This window comes from Melospiza georgiana, chromosome 16, assembly GCF_028018845.1.
Source record: "Melospiza georgiana isolate bMelGeo1 chromosome 16, bMelGeo1.pri, whole genome shotgun sequence".
NCBI lineage: Eukaryota > Metazoa > Chordata > Aves > Passeriformes > Passerellidae > Melospiza > Melospiza georgiana.
In genome coordinates, this window is record NC_080445.1 from 7,249,051 (window position 1) to 7,264,585 (window position 15,535).

The 15,535-nt window shown below is 36.8% G+C and overlaps 1 protein-coding gene across 1 annotated transcript; it reads right to left on the bottom strand.

Annotated features, from left to right (window-relative positions):
• Positions 1-1,401: 1,401 nt before the first annotated feature.
• LOC131090487 (transmembrane protein 180-like) lies at positions 1,402-15,110 on the bottom strand. The gene is made up of 7 exons (XM_058035898.1): positions 14,958-15,110; positions 14,121-14,164; positions 12,047-12,737; positions 8,993-9,147; positions 7,471-7,554; positions 6,274-6,417; positions 1,402-1,534 (listed from the first exon to the last, which is right to left on the bottom strand). The coding sequence occupies exons 1-7, from the start codon at positions 15,108-15,110 to the stop codon at positions 1,402-1,404; spliced, it is 1,404 nt and encodes a 467-aa protein (XP_057891881.1).
• Between the last annotated feature and the right edge of the window lie 425 nt (positions 15,111-15,535).

The window sequence follows — 15,535 nt, forward strand, 5'->3', positions numbered from 1 at the left end:
ATGATGTTATTTCTGCTCTGCAAATGTAAAAGCCAAGGCACAAATGAATGTTTTTTCAACTCTGGTATTTCGAATCTCAAACTTCATTAAATTATGCTGGTGTCCACCAAAATGCAAAGCCATTTCTTACACTCCTTTCTGTTCCAAGTTACCTGTCACAGTAAGTGCAGAGCCTTGAAAATCAGCTTGCTCAGCCTTTTAAAACTGGGATCCACAGTGCTCTTGTATTTTCAAGTGACACTCCCTAAGAAAGTGCTACTAAAACTGTGTTTGCCCAGGCAAAACAAAATACAAAAATGCAGTGACTGTATTATGCTAAAGGTTTATCACTGCACTATTACACTGTGGCTATATTGGAGGAAGAATAATATTGATTAAATGGGAGTACTGTAAACATGCTAATGTGTCTTATCATTGCAATGTGTGAAATGAAGAGAGGACTCAACGTTTCTAAATTTTGGTCCAAAACCCTTTATTTTATAAAAATCAAAGGATTCATTGAAAAAATCAGAAATTAACTAATTTCAACTTGATGATTCAGAAATTAACTTAAATAGTCACACACCAAATGAGTTAGCCAACATAACACCATTGAACAGGGAGAGCTTGGTTTAGGACCTGTGTGTGCCTCCATTTGTCCAAGAGCTGAACCCTAGACCCACAGACTGAGGCTGTCCTTGCCACAATGACATTCTCTATAAGGCACTATCTATAGCACACCTTCAAAATTATTTTCCCATTTAAAGCCAGAAAACTGCACTGACCTTCCACCAACCAGAGGCTCTGAAAGCCAGTGAGGACTTCCTGAGCTTTTTCCATACTGAACAACACTGAACAGCATCTGGATCCTTTTCTCCTGCAGCCTTACACAGACTTTCACAGGGCAGTGAATTCTCTTGGCTCTTCCCATGATAGCTGTCAGATTTGTCTTGACACTGGCCAGCTAGACACCATCTAAATTTTATCTCCCTGCCATCCATGAGGGATGGATTCACTGAGATCTTCCAGATTAACTTCAGAGATCTGCCATTTTATCAGCATGGCAAAATGAATCCACCAGTAGGCTTCAGAAAAGACAGTTCCCTGGAATTCCAGGTGCTGGGTTGGGATCCCTTTCCCTGATCTGCCACATCCTTTCTTCAAATGAGTTAACAGGAATCATTATATACCAGAAATTACTTTAAATAAAGTAATTAAGGATAAAACCCATTAACAGAAAGCAACTGAACTAGGAAAAACTTGTGTAGGCTCAGCATTAAGGCTGAATGTGAGTCACAGTCTGTAGAGACTGAATGAAACAGCTCAAACTGTGTTTCATCTTGCAATTTTGCTTTCTCACATGGAAAACTCACTGAATTCTCTTGTGGTTCAGCAGGAGAAGCACTGACCACTGTTCCATATTTACTGTGGAGCTGCCAGGTGGCTGCTCTGGATGGAAAAGGGAGTCCAGGTCAGGATCTGTAGGAATGCAATGCAGAAGGGAACCAGACAGACCAGGTAGAACATGGCATCATGGAGATCCAAAAACGACCTGCTGGAACAAATGAGAACACAGCTTTCAATATGAAGATTAACTTCCATGGTCACTAAACAAGTTATTTTTACATCATTCCCATTATAAACAAAGACATGCTACTGTACTGTCAATTCTAAGTAAAGGAAATAGAAAAATCTTGTGTATTTTCAAATTCTACATACAGATATGTATTATATATAGTTTTCTCTAAGGGGGAGGAATTCAGACAATTAGCATAGAAAGAGTTAATTTTAATACAACCTAAGAAATCCTGTTCACTACTTTCCTGATTATGTAATATAGAAATCAATTTAAGCAAATTTCATCCAATTATAGAAAAGAGCATCCAAAAAGCTTTAATAAGATTGAAAAATTTGGAAGAGAAAGAAAAGTAGAAAATGGAAGCAAACATTTGAACATGAAATTAATTTATTTGAGTTGAAATCTGTGCTCTAACTATCCACAGTGTGATATTTTAGATGCTGAATGCTAGATAGAAATAATGATAATTGCACAAAATTCAGGTGTGGTTTCAAGGGCAATTTGAAATATCATGCCTTAGTTAATTTGGTTTTAAAATAAATGATTACAAGATAATATAAGCCATAGAAAGAATAAATGTGAAATTAACACTAGTTTTCTTTTTTTGTAATGAATGCATGGCATTTCCTCATTTAAATCTTCTCTAATGAAAAATAAATAAAAGCATCAGCAAATATGAATGAGGCAAGAAAATACAGGAATTAAATGAGCTCCCTTTTATGAGCAGCATGGTTTCTGACAGCTCAAAGCATGCATTTTGGCATTCATCTAGTATGAACCATTATCTGCTTGCATTCTGTTAATTATGGGATTCTAATTACTTAAATATCAGGAAAGTCAACTCAAGCTGAGAAACAGCCCCTAAGTGAACTTTCTCTCCATGAGGCAGTTTATGTTCCTTTCTAATTTTTCCTTAGTATTCAGGGATGAGATAAGAGACTCACAGCTATGGATATGGTCCAAAAACCTGAAATCTGTGAAAAATCCCCCAAACCTTGAGCAGGTTTTAGAATAAAACCTAAGAGCTCCTCTGAATCATGAAAGAATCAACTCAAGTCTCGCTCAGTTTAACAGAAAAAATGTTTGCAACCTCCAACAAAGCCCAGATTCTGTCCTTAGTACCGAGCCAGGCTCAGAAATGAGCCCTCAGTTTATCTCAAACCATGTCCGTGCCAATGCTCCAGGAGCAAACAAAAGCCCCAGGCTCAGGAGTGAATCACTCAATCACTCGGGCAATTGCATTTGTGGCTGGAAATGTTCACTGGCAGCCACTGGGCCACGGCCAATGTTTATTGGCAGGGACAATCATTTCCCACGTGGAGCTGTTCACTGGCCTGGATCCAAGTGCATTTCCAGTGCACCTCCAGGGGCAGGAGCCCACACCATGCACAGCCCTGGCACAGCTGCCCCAGGGACTGCAGGAGCAGTGCCACAGGGAGCCCACAGACACATGATTTAACCATCTAGTGATGAGAACAGCACTCAGACACAGTCAACAGGATGTTGGGGCTTGCATTGGGCCTGCTCTGCACACTAAAGAGGATTGCAGTTTTCAATGCTAACATTATTCCACCTTGACACAAAGAACATCTGCAAAATCACTCTCACTGTGCAGGCCTGATTTGGTTTCACTAGAACAACGCTGATTTAAGAAAGTAATATTACCTGTTGTACTCTAAAACCTTAAGTTATTGCAGGAATTATGAAAAATTATAATACACTAAACAAGGAATGGGAAAATATTTCATTAAGGGACTGGGATAAATCCAGAGCAGATCTTGGATTTTATCACAATTACAGTTGAACTAGTAACTCCAGAAATTTTCACAACTACCTTTTTTTGCACACACAGGAATAAAACATACATTGTTTCCCTAAACAGCCCTAAAATCACTCTGAACAGAATGTCAGGTAGTTCAGTAATTCAATATGAAAGCATTGACAGTTTAAAGTGCCTTCAATAAATAATGAAGAATTGCTGCCAAATATCTTCATTCAGAAGAACGAATTTGAAAAGCACTCTCAAGAGAAGCTGGTGGTAGTTGCAGTGGCTCTCCAGAAGAGGGAGGTTTTAAACTAGGCATCTTTTTCATAGCAAAGTAAAAAAAAATCAAGCCAAACTGAAAAAAAAAAAAAAAAAAACAAACAAAAAAACCCCAAACCCAAACAAGAAACATCTGAAGCCATACAGGGCACATACTGCTTTTGCTATGATGATGGAAGAAAGGAAAAATCAGGACATTCCATTCTGCAAAGTATTGCTCAAATTTTAAAGACATTAAAAACCACTTTCCATGACAAAATGCTTAACTTCTGTGCAGTGCCCACACTTCCTAAGGATGTGGCACAGTGTGTGAGCAGAGGGGAAGGATCACCTTTGCCCTGCTGCAGGACTTTGTCTAATTCCAGCCCATTTCCCCAGCCTGCCAAGATCCCCCCAATGGCACTGTGACCCTCTGTGCTCGTGCCACAGCCCCAGCTTTGTGTCATCCCCAAACTCTCAGATCAAGAAAAAGTAATAATTATTAGTAAAATCAATTATTAAAAATAATTCAGAATGCAGTAAATAGTGTATAGACTGCATACTCTGCCTTGTCCCAGTAAACAACATTGTTGGAAACTCTTCAGACATATTTATTCAGGGCCCAAACATTTTGTTAATGCAGAATAAGGGTCCTCTGTACTATCTTCACAATTCACTGCCACTACACCTAATAAAGCAAATGCTTTCCAAAGCACTCAATAGATATTGCCAGCTTTGGAGCAGGAGGAAGGACAGAGCTGAGATTGTATTGTTATGGGTCATAACACTTCATTTTCTACAATGCACATGTGTGAAAAGCTTTTTTTCCCCCCAAAACAGTTTGGGTGTATTTTAAACAATCTCTTTTATTTAATTTTTGTTTGTTCTCAAACAATTTGGTCCTGGGGCAAGTGTATTTTAACTGTCTGCCTATGGCTGAAATAGGAGACCAGCCAATAGGTTTTATATATATATATATATATATATATAAATAAAAAAAAGTAGTTTTAGCTCAGTCAATGGTCTGAGAACAGTGCCAAGGGCAAAGTGACTCCCTAGAAACAACTTTGAGCTTTCTGGTCTTCATGAACTGTGTATCAACCCTGTACTCCATTTGCAAGCAAAGGAAACCCATTCACACACCAAATGTACAGGAAACACAGGCAAACTGCTTCATATTTAAGAAATTACTTTTGAAAGGATGGGCAAGAGAAATATATATTTCAGGTGCTCTGATTCCCTAATCTCGGCTTTGTATGTTTTAGGCTGTTCCTGGCCTGAGTGAAATAAATAAAATTTCAGCATGACTCAAGTGAAAACACAGGATTTATAGACTAAGCATTCCAAGTATTTCAGCCTCTAAATAATAATTTATTGTTGCTATAGTCCAGGGGCTATTTACCAGGCAAAAAAGATTTATGACTACTGTGATTTAAAATCCATCCACAAAGGGATCATTTCTCTGATTGAAAGGGATCAGAACTGCAGTTTTTATGTTTCAAATCTGAATTTCTCTGAATCATCAAGATGAATATATTCAGCCCTCTCATATCCCCATCCAGTTCAACCTACAAGTCTTCTGCAAAAATCACTCATCTTATTTGACATTATAATGAGGTTCATGTCCTCGTCTCATCATCTCACTGGCTATCTACAGAAAGCATTAAAATAAGCTGTTCTCACACATAGCCTCAAACTTAAGCTGCCTTTGCTTCTGTCTGGATGCATTTCTGAAGACCACCTGTTGTTCTTTTATGTCATGCTTGTCCTCATAAATTTTTTTTTTAAATTCCTCAAATATGGAATGTTCTCCTAACCTTAGGTGTCTCATAACCAGACTTCTCTCCCTCAGGAGCAATCTCCACAAAAGTTCATATAAAATTGTGTTTACCTGTTCCATTTAGGTTTTTACTAAAGGTTTAGGAGAGCTGTGTAGCTCTCAGGATATTCATATTGTTCCTTCAAGTAAATCCTAATCAGGACTGAATTTTCCATTTAGCCCTGACTTCTGTTGTTCTTTCTGTTGCCACTTCCTCCTGATGGTCATAAATACAGCCTGTGACCCTTTCAGTGTGGTTATTCCCTGTTAATTTATTTTTATAAAAGCCCACACATGTCCAACTAACCAGCAACCAGAGCTTTATGCTGTATTAAGGTCTCCAGGGACTGCAATGAAATCATTAGCATTAGAATGGTAAGGACTATTGGAGCCAAAATGCTCCATTCCTACTCCAGGCAAAGTCTCTCCCTCCAGTGATTACACTGCTTTCTCTCAAAAATAAACCAAAAACCAACAACAACAAAAATCTGATTAACTTTTTATATTATATATTTAAGGAAGTAGCTTTATGAGGCAAACAAAATGCAGATACCAGGACAACATGTATCTTAATAAGAGCTATTAAGTGAGCTCAAACATTTTCTTCTTTTATTGCAAAAAGCCAGGGGATGAAAGGTATCCTTTGCTTTTCAAAATAGGTAGATATCCTAATGTATATTGTTTAATAAATTATTTACTCTTTAAAAAACATTTGTACTTCTACACGGACAAAAACAACTAATAAGTATTTTTTAAATGTTTATGTTTTTGAAGTGCAGTTGATGCAAAGTAATTGCTGATCAATTTTACTTTTAGATTACAGGACTATTTAATGTTATTTTCTACGATTTAAAGTATCTTTTTTGAACTCACCTTATATCAGGACGACCAGGTACATTATTCAGGTTATAATATCCATAATGATTCAGTATTGTAAGCACAACCATTGGAGCCAAAGATTGGGCAGGCTTGGTAAACAAAGCATTGGTACCAAAAACCATAGAGGAAAGTGGTAATCTAAAATATTTTGGGAAAAAAAACAAATTATTGCACAACATAAACTTATTAGTGTACTGATTACAATTGTGATTTTAAAAACCTTGAAATCTTGTTAATGTGCAAATGCTAAATATCATGATCTTTGGATCATGATATTTGTGTGTACTTCATATAGTACACACATTATAGCAGATCTACTCTCATAATGAAATTTCAATTTATTTGGAAATTATAGCTTACAAACCTCTATGGGGTGTGTGTATGAGTATATATGTATTTATTTATATAAATATATATACACAGATATATACATAGACACAGCTTGGCCCTAATTCTGAAGTCACTCGTACTTAAATTCAACTTTGTGCACTTTGATTAATTATTGAAGTTAAATCAGAATGAGCAGTTCATGGAGAATTAATTACAACTGAAGATTTTGCATACATAGGCCAGAAAATGAGGTAATTTTTTCCTCATGAAAGCAACAGATTTGAGGGGCAAGTTCTTCAACAGGAGTGAATCTACACTTACATAAGAACTGATTGAACCAACAGGAAGTTCTGTGCACTTTGATAAAAATCCAAAAGATCAATGAGTTGCAATATGCTATTCTGCAGCAGGTTTTATCACTTTTATTTCAGGAGATAAAGGAACCAGTTAGACTTTGAAATCTTCATTTTACATAGCATAGGCAAAGCTTTCTTAACACCTTTTCCATCTTGGAAAGGCCTCATTCATTCAGAAAATTCTGTACATGATTACAGATGTACCTAGTTACAAAGTAATTAAATTGAAGCTAGCAAAAATAAAGCTACAAAAATTGGTAGGACTTGGCTTATATTATAGTATAAGAAAAAAGAGAAATGATCTAATAATCTGTTTAAATTCTCTGAAGGAACCGCAGGAAACTTTACTCAAGTTCTGATCTTCACTTGTGCTAAGCTGCTCTCACAAAAAGTACTGGTGTATCAGGGATCCCAGATCATTTACTATCTTTACTTTAACATAATTTATTACCAAAGAGTAACAAGGCAAACAGCATGTTTAAAAAAACTGTAATGACTGACTTACCTCCTCTTGTGCTTTATTAAATCTGCATCAACAATATCTGCCAAAGGCAAATTGAACAAGCTAAATGAAGCTTGCACAATTACCCTAAAGAAAGACAAAATATTTCAGATGTTCATAGTTCTTATATTTACTTTATAATGAAATTGTAACTGACATTCAAACACAAACACACCAACACAAATATTCTGCAAACACACAAAGCTGAGATGTTCCTTAAAACATGGTGATCTATCTGAAAGCATTACCAGATCTGTTCTTAGTTGAGAATTAGAAGCCAATATGCAAACCTAAAAGTGGGGAGGTTTTCTTCTTTTTTTTTGCTGGACATTGGTGTAAAAGGTCATGGACTCTTTGACAATAAATTTACACTAACAGTAAATGTCATTTTAAATGATCAGGAGAAAAGAAACACCACAGAAAAAGGGGAAACTGAAAATTTGCTCTTGAAATCTGGAAAAGACACGACCATGTGCAAGATAAACTTCAAGGTGGAAGAATTAGAACAGAAACAGAAGGAATAGTTTACATGCATTCCTAGATCTGAATTTATGGTGTATATAGATGTATATAGATTTGCAACACACACATAGAAACACACACATACAAAGCTGATTGTTAACAAATAACCAAATGAAACAATAAATTAAAATACTACAATTTCTGTGTCATTAAATTTTGGGTGTGATGAGCTTTTACTATCAAGGTACTTTGAACAACTAGCTCTTTAAACATACAGTCTTAGGTACCTCAGAATTTTTTCTTGGAGAAATCAAAACACATCTTCATTTAAAACATGCAGATAACGAAATTCAATTTATTGTTCACACAATTCAGTGTTAGAGTAGGCCACGACTGCAATACTGAAAATAAGAAAGAAAATGGGGTGGGGAGGGAAAGATGAAGAAAAAGAGGGCAGGAAAGAACATGGAGAAAGACAACAATGAAAGAGAACATGAAGAAATAAAACCAAACTGCTGTAACAGTATTCTGATACTAACAGCTCTTTATCTTGAAATAAGGTTTTCCATGTATCATTATGTACTTATGTGAAATTACTGCAACTTGGCATCTTACACTGAGCCAGAGGAATGGGCTCAGTGCTGGGTACCCAGCCTGAGTTACCCAGACCTGCTGCAGTGCAGCACAAAAGGGCTCCTGGAACACAGGGTGAGGGCTGAGCTTTCCTAGCAAACTCCTTGGGGAGAGAGGCTGATTCCTCTGCTGAGCTCTTCAGGAGATTCTCCTTCCCTTGCATCTCAGGTTAAAGTACTGGAGGTATGTGCCTGCAAGCTGTAATTGCTGTTTGCATTTAAGGTATTTTTTATTTAAAGCAGAAAATAAAAGCTAAAACAAAATAAAATTAAAAAAAAAGTTGTAACTGGAGTTTCAACTTTTCTGGTAAGTGAAACAGAATGAAAACCATGAAAGCAGAGGCAGAATCTTCATGGTAAATAAAAGCAAGTGTCTGATCTGTTAGAAGTATTTCAGCTGCGTCTATGAACAGGGGAGTGGATTTACTTACATGTTTGTTGTGACATAAAATGCCAGCAGATAATGGTGTTCTTGCCCTAGAAGACACATGACAGCAGCAGCTACTCCTTCATAGTAAAAGGAAAATAAGATGATTCTGTAATAACCAAACTTCTTCAACCAAGCATGACTAAGAAGAACAAGGCACTGAAAAGATAATATATACACATATAAGATGAAAAGGTACAGTACAGTGTCTCAGCATTAGGAGAGCTATAAAACACAGACCTGACATAATTAATACCCTTTAAAGAAAAGAAAAAGCAAACAGTGACCCTTTCTAAGAAGTTCAACAAAATAAAAAAACAGAAATTGAACAAAGGCAACTCTCTACTGGCTCATTCTATGCCACTTCTACTAGGTACAGTCCCCTTTCACTGAAAAACCAGCCTGAGAACTGCTGTATCCTGAGGGAAACAGTTCCCCACAATGCCTAACTATTATTTAATGCTCATGATCTTTACTTTTGTTATTTCTTAAAGTATTAGCTCTGCAGTATGGTAACTGTAAATCAAGCATCTTGCCACGTAACTGCTGAAAAGATGTATTTTCAGTCATTGCTTTTTCATTGATATTACTATTTTCACTGACATTTACAGAAATCAAGCATGATTTTTAAGCTGTCAAAGCAAGCTCACCAGGACAGCTTTAACAAAGCAAGGTAGAGGCTTTGCTAGCAAGCACAGAAAGGCAGAGCCCAGTGCTTGTGCATGGCTGAGTGTTAATTTTGCCAATCTTGGCAAGGAGCAGATTCTGAGACTCTAATGACTGGCTAACTCATGAAAATTATATTAAGTGCTGACTAGAGTATGAACAAAATTTAAGTTTACATTCTCCTCACTTTTCAGTTTCAATAGGACATTCTGTAATGAATTATGTTCTTTTCATTATATGGGCTTTTGTCACCATCTACATGTCCTCATCTCTGTCACAAATACACAAAAAAAAATCTGTGGATCTGTATAAAGATCCACATTTTCTCCTTTCTTCTGTGTTACAGAGATGAACTGTGTAATACTCAGATGAAGAACAGGGAAGAATTTTCCTTGTACAATTGTTCTCACACTCACTGCTTTACCATAACAAATAAAGCCAGGATGCTATGGTCAGACAAGGATTACCATGGCAAGTGCTATTGTATAAAAAGCTTGATCAGGGAGGTAAAACAAATCTGGAAAGGTGGTATAAGAAAAATATCTTGTTATAAGAAATTTAAAACATATTTCTCCCCCTGGCTGTTTTCAGGGATTCTGCTGAAAAGTGCCTCCTCTAGAAACACTAAGGGATCATGTAATGCCTGCTATTGTAAACACCATGTTACTGTCTCCCTGTAATTGCAAAATAACCCTGTCTCAGGAAGTACTTATGACTTAGAAAATTCCTCACTACTTGCATGTCTTTAAGACTGTGTGTTTGTAAGGAAAATACAAACAATGATGCAAATTCAGAGTTATTTGTCTATGCTACAGCAGCATTTTCCTTGTGGGCAGGTTGTGTTCCTCACATCCACTACCAGAAAGAACCTAAGTCAGAAGCTGAATTCTAGCAGAGGCCACTGAAGCAGAGTTCATAAAAAGGAGCTTTATTTTACAAGGGTTGGGTGTTTTTCCAGTAAGTGAGGTTCAGGACATTGCCATCAGAGAATTCTCTTATTGTATCTTGAGCTCTAAGGGACAAAACCTGAGAAAAATAAGGTCACAACAAACCCTCCACGGTTCAGTGACCTCCTAGACAAAGAGTCTCTGGGGAGCAGAAAGGGATGGATTTTCTGAAAGATTGTTCTTTTCACACTGTCACACTGATTTTATCAATAAAAGTGATGGTTATATATTAAGTGTAAAATTATTTAAGCTTTCCTAACTTCTGTAGCTTCTGATTTGTTTCCAAAGTTCATTACCTAACTGCCTGAGGTACAGGGGAAAACTCCAAAACTATTAAAGCTGTGATAAGGACAAAAGTTGAAATTATAGATAGTTAGGAGTTATGGAACAGAAGTTATGTTCAGGATCTCTATGTTTTATATGCAAAAGCCCAAATGGGAACTGAAATTGAGCTGTGAATTCCAGCTGCATTTTCATCTATCTTCTTATACATATTACTTATCAAAACCCATTACAATTTAATGAATACAACAGCCTGATTTTAAAAAATTCTCAACACTATCAGCACCTATAATGAATGTCAGGATACTCATATTTTGAGTATCCTAACTTTCAGCATCCAACAATAAAAACAGAGAAAGTTTTTGAAGATTTAGAGAAAGAAGTTAGAAGGCAATGAACAGAGGAATTTTTAATTTACTGCTGAGAAGTATGGTCAAATTCTGTGGGATATACTTTTGCTGCTTGTTTTCACACATTACTCTTTTGGGTTCTCTTTCTCTTTTCAGTTCATTATTCCTCCCCTCATCCCTGACTGGGCTCTTAAAAGGATGTCTCTCTTCCCCATAAATACTGCTGACCAACAGACCAATCCAGAAAATAAATGGGAATGTATTTTTCTCCAAAAGCAGCTATTTAGAGTTTTGTTTGGTTTCCATGACTGAGATACCACATATTTTAACAATGCTTTTCATACTTTAAAATTTTTTCTGGTATTTTGAGCATTTTATTTCAGAAATTTCCTGAAGAAGAGCCCAGTCTTTCATTTATAATACACAGCATTGGAAAACAAATCAAAACAAAAAGGAATTCAGAATTCTGTAGATTTTGCTTTAGAAGCATTTGATCTTGGCCATGTTTTTCATTCCTTTATGCTTAGGTATTATAAGTGCTGAGGATACAAAACATTCATCCCTTGCCTACTCAAGTCTCATGTTGTTTTAAACACATGTTCCACCAGCCTGTCTGTCTGCTCCCTCTACCTCTTACACTTGATAAGCCTGCACTGAGATATTTTCTTCTTCTAGAGCACTGGGGAGTGAGATTTAGCACTCATTTTGTAAATGCCTTATGCCAAATACAGCATTTTTTCAAACATTAAATGAATACTGTGAACTACTAAAACAACAGGTTTTCATATTCCTAAATAAAGCATAACTACCTACCTGAGGACAAATAAAACCTGCTCCATACATGACACTTCTTACTGAGGAAGAAAGGACATCCTTAGGAATGAGATTATCCGCGAAGATCATCATGAAATTGTTGTAGAAGGCTAGGTGGAAGACTTGGAAGAAGTTCATTGTTACAAAACACAGAAAGTTCTTCTCTGTCATGATCTGTTTGGTCAATGAAACCACTGAGGCCAAGGAGAAAGCTCCATTACCATTTTCCAGATTAGCATCCTCCATGTGACCTTCCCTCTGCTCGTACTGACTCGTGCTGTATTTACCTGTGCAACACATACAAGCTGTGGCTAGCGCTGCGATCAAAACAACGAAAACCTGAAAATACCCAAAGTTTTCCATGTTATCAGATATGAGCCCACAGAAGAGCACGCTGGTGGAGCCCAGCAGCGTGGCCACCTGGCTGTACTTGATGAGCCTGAGCCTGCTGTCGTGCCGGGGACAGCTCTCGGTGAAGAGCGCGCACTGCGCCAGCAGCACGAAGGTCAGCAGCCCGTCAAAGGCACACAGGGCCACGATGAGGTGCAGGCTGCAGAGCCAGTCACCCTCCCCATAGAGCCTCCAGGGGAACCAGGGCAGCAGGAAGGCCAGGCCGTACAGGGGGGCTCCGTACAGGATGGAGAACTGGCGCCGCGCGCAGCACTTCAGCCGGGAGTTGTCCTGAATGTACCTGGGGAAAGTGAGGATTTTCTCATTGGTTTTTCACAATAGTCAAATGAATATTGTGTGTGTTGTGTAAGAAAGTAATACTGTATTAATTCCTGTCACCCTGATTTTTTAAGGTTTTCTAAGCCTTCTGATGTTTACATTCTTGCAGCAAACTTTCTCACACATTTTCTGTAAATAACTTATTGTTTTGCGTTCTTTTATGGAGGAGGAGAAATTTGACAGACTGCTAGTTTGTCCAGTGTCACTGGAGAGGTGGCACTGTCACCCTCCAATCCACTGTCACTTTTGGAAAACTATAAATGCTGGAGTCAGAAAATAAACTTCCCTTTTTCTTCACCTTGAGAGCAGCGGTGTGTGTGCTCGTGTTGTTTCAAGTCCTACAGCGACATATTCTCTTAAATAGTGTGTTAAATATAGTTCTAGGTTATAACAAAATGTTAAACTAGAAACTATGCTATGTAGGGTACTTTCTTTCTAAAAGAAAGGACTTGCAGCGAGATAGCAGCCACAGGACACCTACATCTTCCAGAGAAGGTGTAGTGGTGTTTGCAGGGGTCCCAGGATGAGGGAAGAGATGAGAATCTTGACTCCATGTTTCAGAAGGCTGATTTATTATTTTATGATATTATATTAAAAGAAAATTATATATTAGTTATTATTTTAGTTAGTTAGAACATTAGTTGTTATTATTATAGAAAATTATATATTAATTATTAATGATATATTATAAATTATACACTAAAGAATAGAAGAAAGGATTTCATCAGAAGGCTTGAAGGGAATGATAATAAAATCTTGTGACTGCTCACAGCCTCGACACAGGTGGCTGTCATTGGTCATCAAGTAAAAACAATTTCACATGCTGGCTAAACAATTCTCCAAATCACATTCCAAAGCAGCAAAACACAGAGAAGATTAAGCTTCTCAGCTTCTCAGGAAAAAAGATCCTAACAAAAGGATTTTTCACAAAATACTTCCATGACAAGAAGGAATTTATTGCCCTGTTATGAGGAGAAACACACTTCTTCCCACCTCGCTCGGGCAGGATGACACTGTTAGGATTATGAGGAAGAAGTTGATGATGACCAGCCAGAATCCTGTGTTTGAATGGAATTTATGCATCGTGTATGAGATGTATGAATATGGAACAGGCTATTGGTTTTAAGGGTTAATCCTCTGTTAATGTGTGTCCTTTTTCAGGCTCATGCTGCCCAGAAAAAGGTACCCAGACTGTCCTTTAGTCTTTGTTTCTATTGTCTCATATTGTCCTAATTCAAATTGTCCAAATTATTATTGCTCTAATTGTATTACTATTTCTATAACCATTTTATTACTGTTAAACTTCTAAAATTTTAAAAACAAGTGATTGGCATTTTTCACATACCCAAAAAGGGGATCATTGACGGCGTTCCAGACCATAAACACGACCTGCCACAAACAAGGGAATTTGTCACTACTGTCATTCCTCTACAGAGATTATGCAAACACAGCATATTTATTTAAAAGAAACTTCTATTCAGACAATAAATAAATATATAGAAAAGCTACTCAGAGTAGAACAGGTCTTAGAGTCTTAGTACAGCTACTTAGGTCTTAGTAACAGCTACTTAGAGTCAAAACAGACTCTAAAATTCTTATGGGTATTCATAGGTTTATAGAAATTTTGAAAAAATAAGATTGAGTAAGTAGGTAGGTGACCAACTACATGTGAAATAAACTGTCTCTGAGACTATTCTTTCAAAACCTTATATATCTGGGCTTTCATCCTGCACAGCTCAGATATTACTCTCACAGTAAGTTAATTCAAAACATGAGCTGGCCCATTACTTTCAGGAGACCATTTACAATGTGAGTTACTCACATGGATAATGACTTGCAGGATAAATGCAGTATTTAAGTACTTAAACAGTTCATAGGAAAGCACTAATGTCAAACTTATCTATGGAGCTGAGGTGCAAAATCAGTTTAGAAAATTACTTTAAGCTCTCAAACATAAAAATCTTTTCAGCAATTAAGTCTGGAGATTTTTACTCTACAGACTGTAAATGATGCGCTTTATGTCTAAGTTCCCTTGTTTATGGATTAACTAAAGTCAAAGATAATTTACTGTTAATTAATTGCAATGATTCCAAAATTAATCTGTCATTAAAAGGATCATTTTGTGGTAATAACACTGACACATAGCACAATATGGCAATCAAAATATTCCATTGTACAGTACCTGTGCCACATGAAATCCTGTTTCTGAAATTTTGTATCGGTTTAGGAAAAGCTTAACGTAGTAGAAATTAAAAATGCTGTTCATCATTCCAGCACCTAAGGTAGTCATAGAATATGCCAGTGCATTAGCATGAATTCCCCAGAGAATCTTCATCTTCCAGGAGTACAGCTCTCTTCTTCCTCAAGTTACAAAAGAGAATTACAACAATTAGTAGAATAATTTTCCAAATTGAAATAACATGGGGGATTTGCTTGTTTCAGAGCTGCAGAAAGGAACTATTGGAGGAAAATGTTCCCATTCTTCCTTTTTTGTTAAATCAGAAACACATTTCACAGAGTGATAAGAAATTGAGCCCAAAATAATAAGTTATTAGATGGCATTTCTAAGTATAATCAGTATTTAGAAGTCAATGGAACACGTAGACAAAAATTTGAAAGAAACCCTTCTTAACTGATGTATAGACTCCACTTAAAAATTTCCTATTGCAAACACTCATCTTGGTGTAGAGTTCAAAGTAATTGCATACATTTTAGATCTTTCTTGCTAGTTATATACTCTTAAAATTATGGACTATGTTG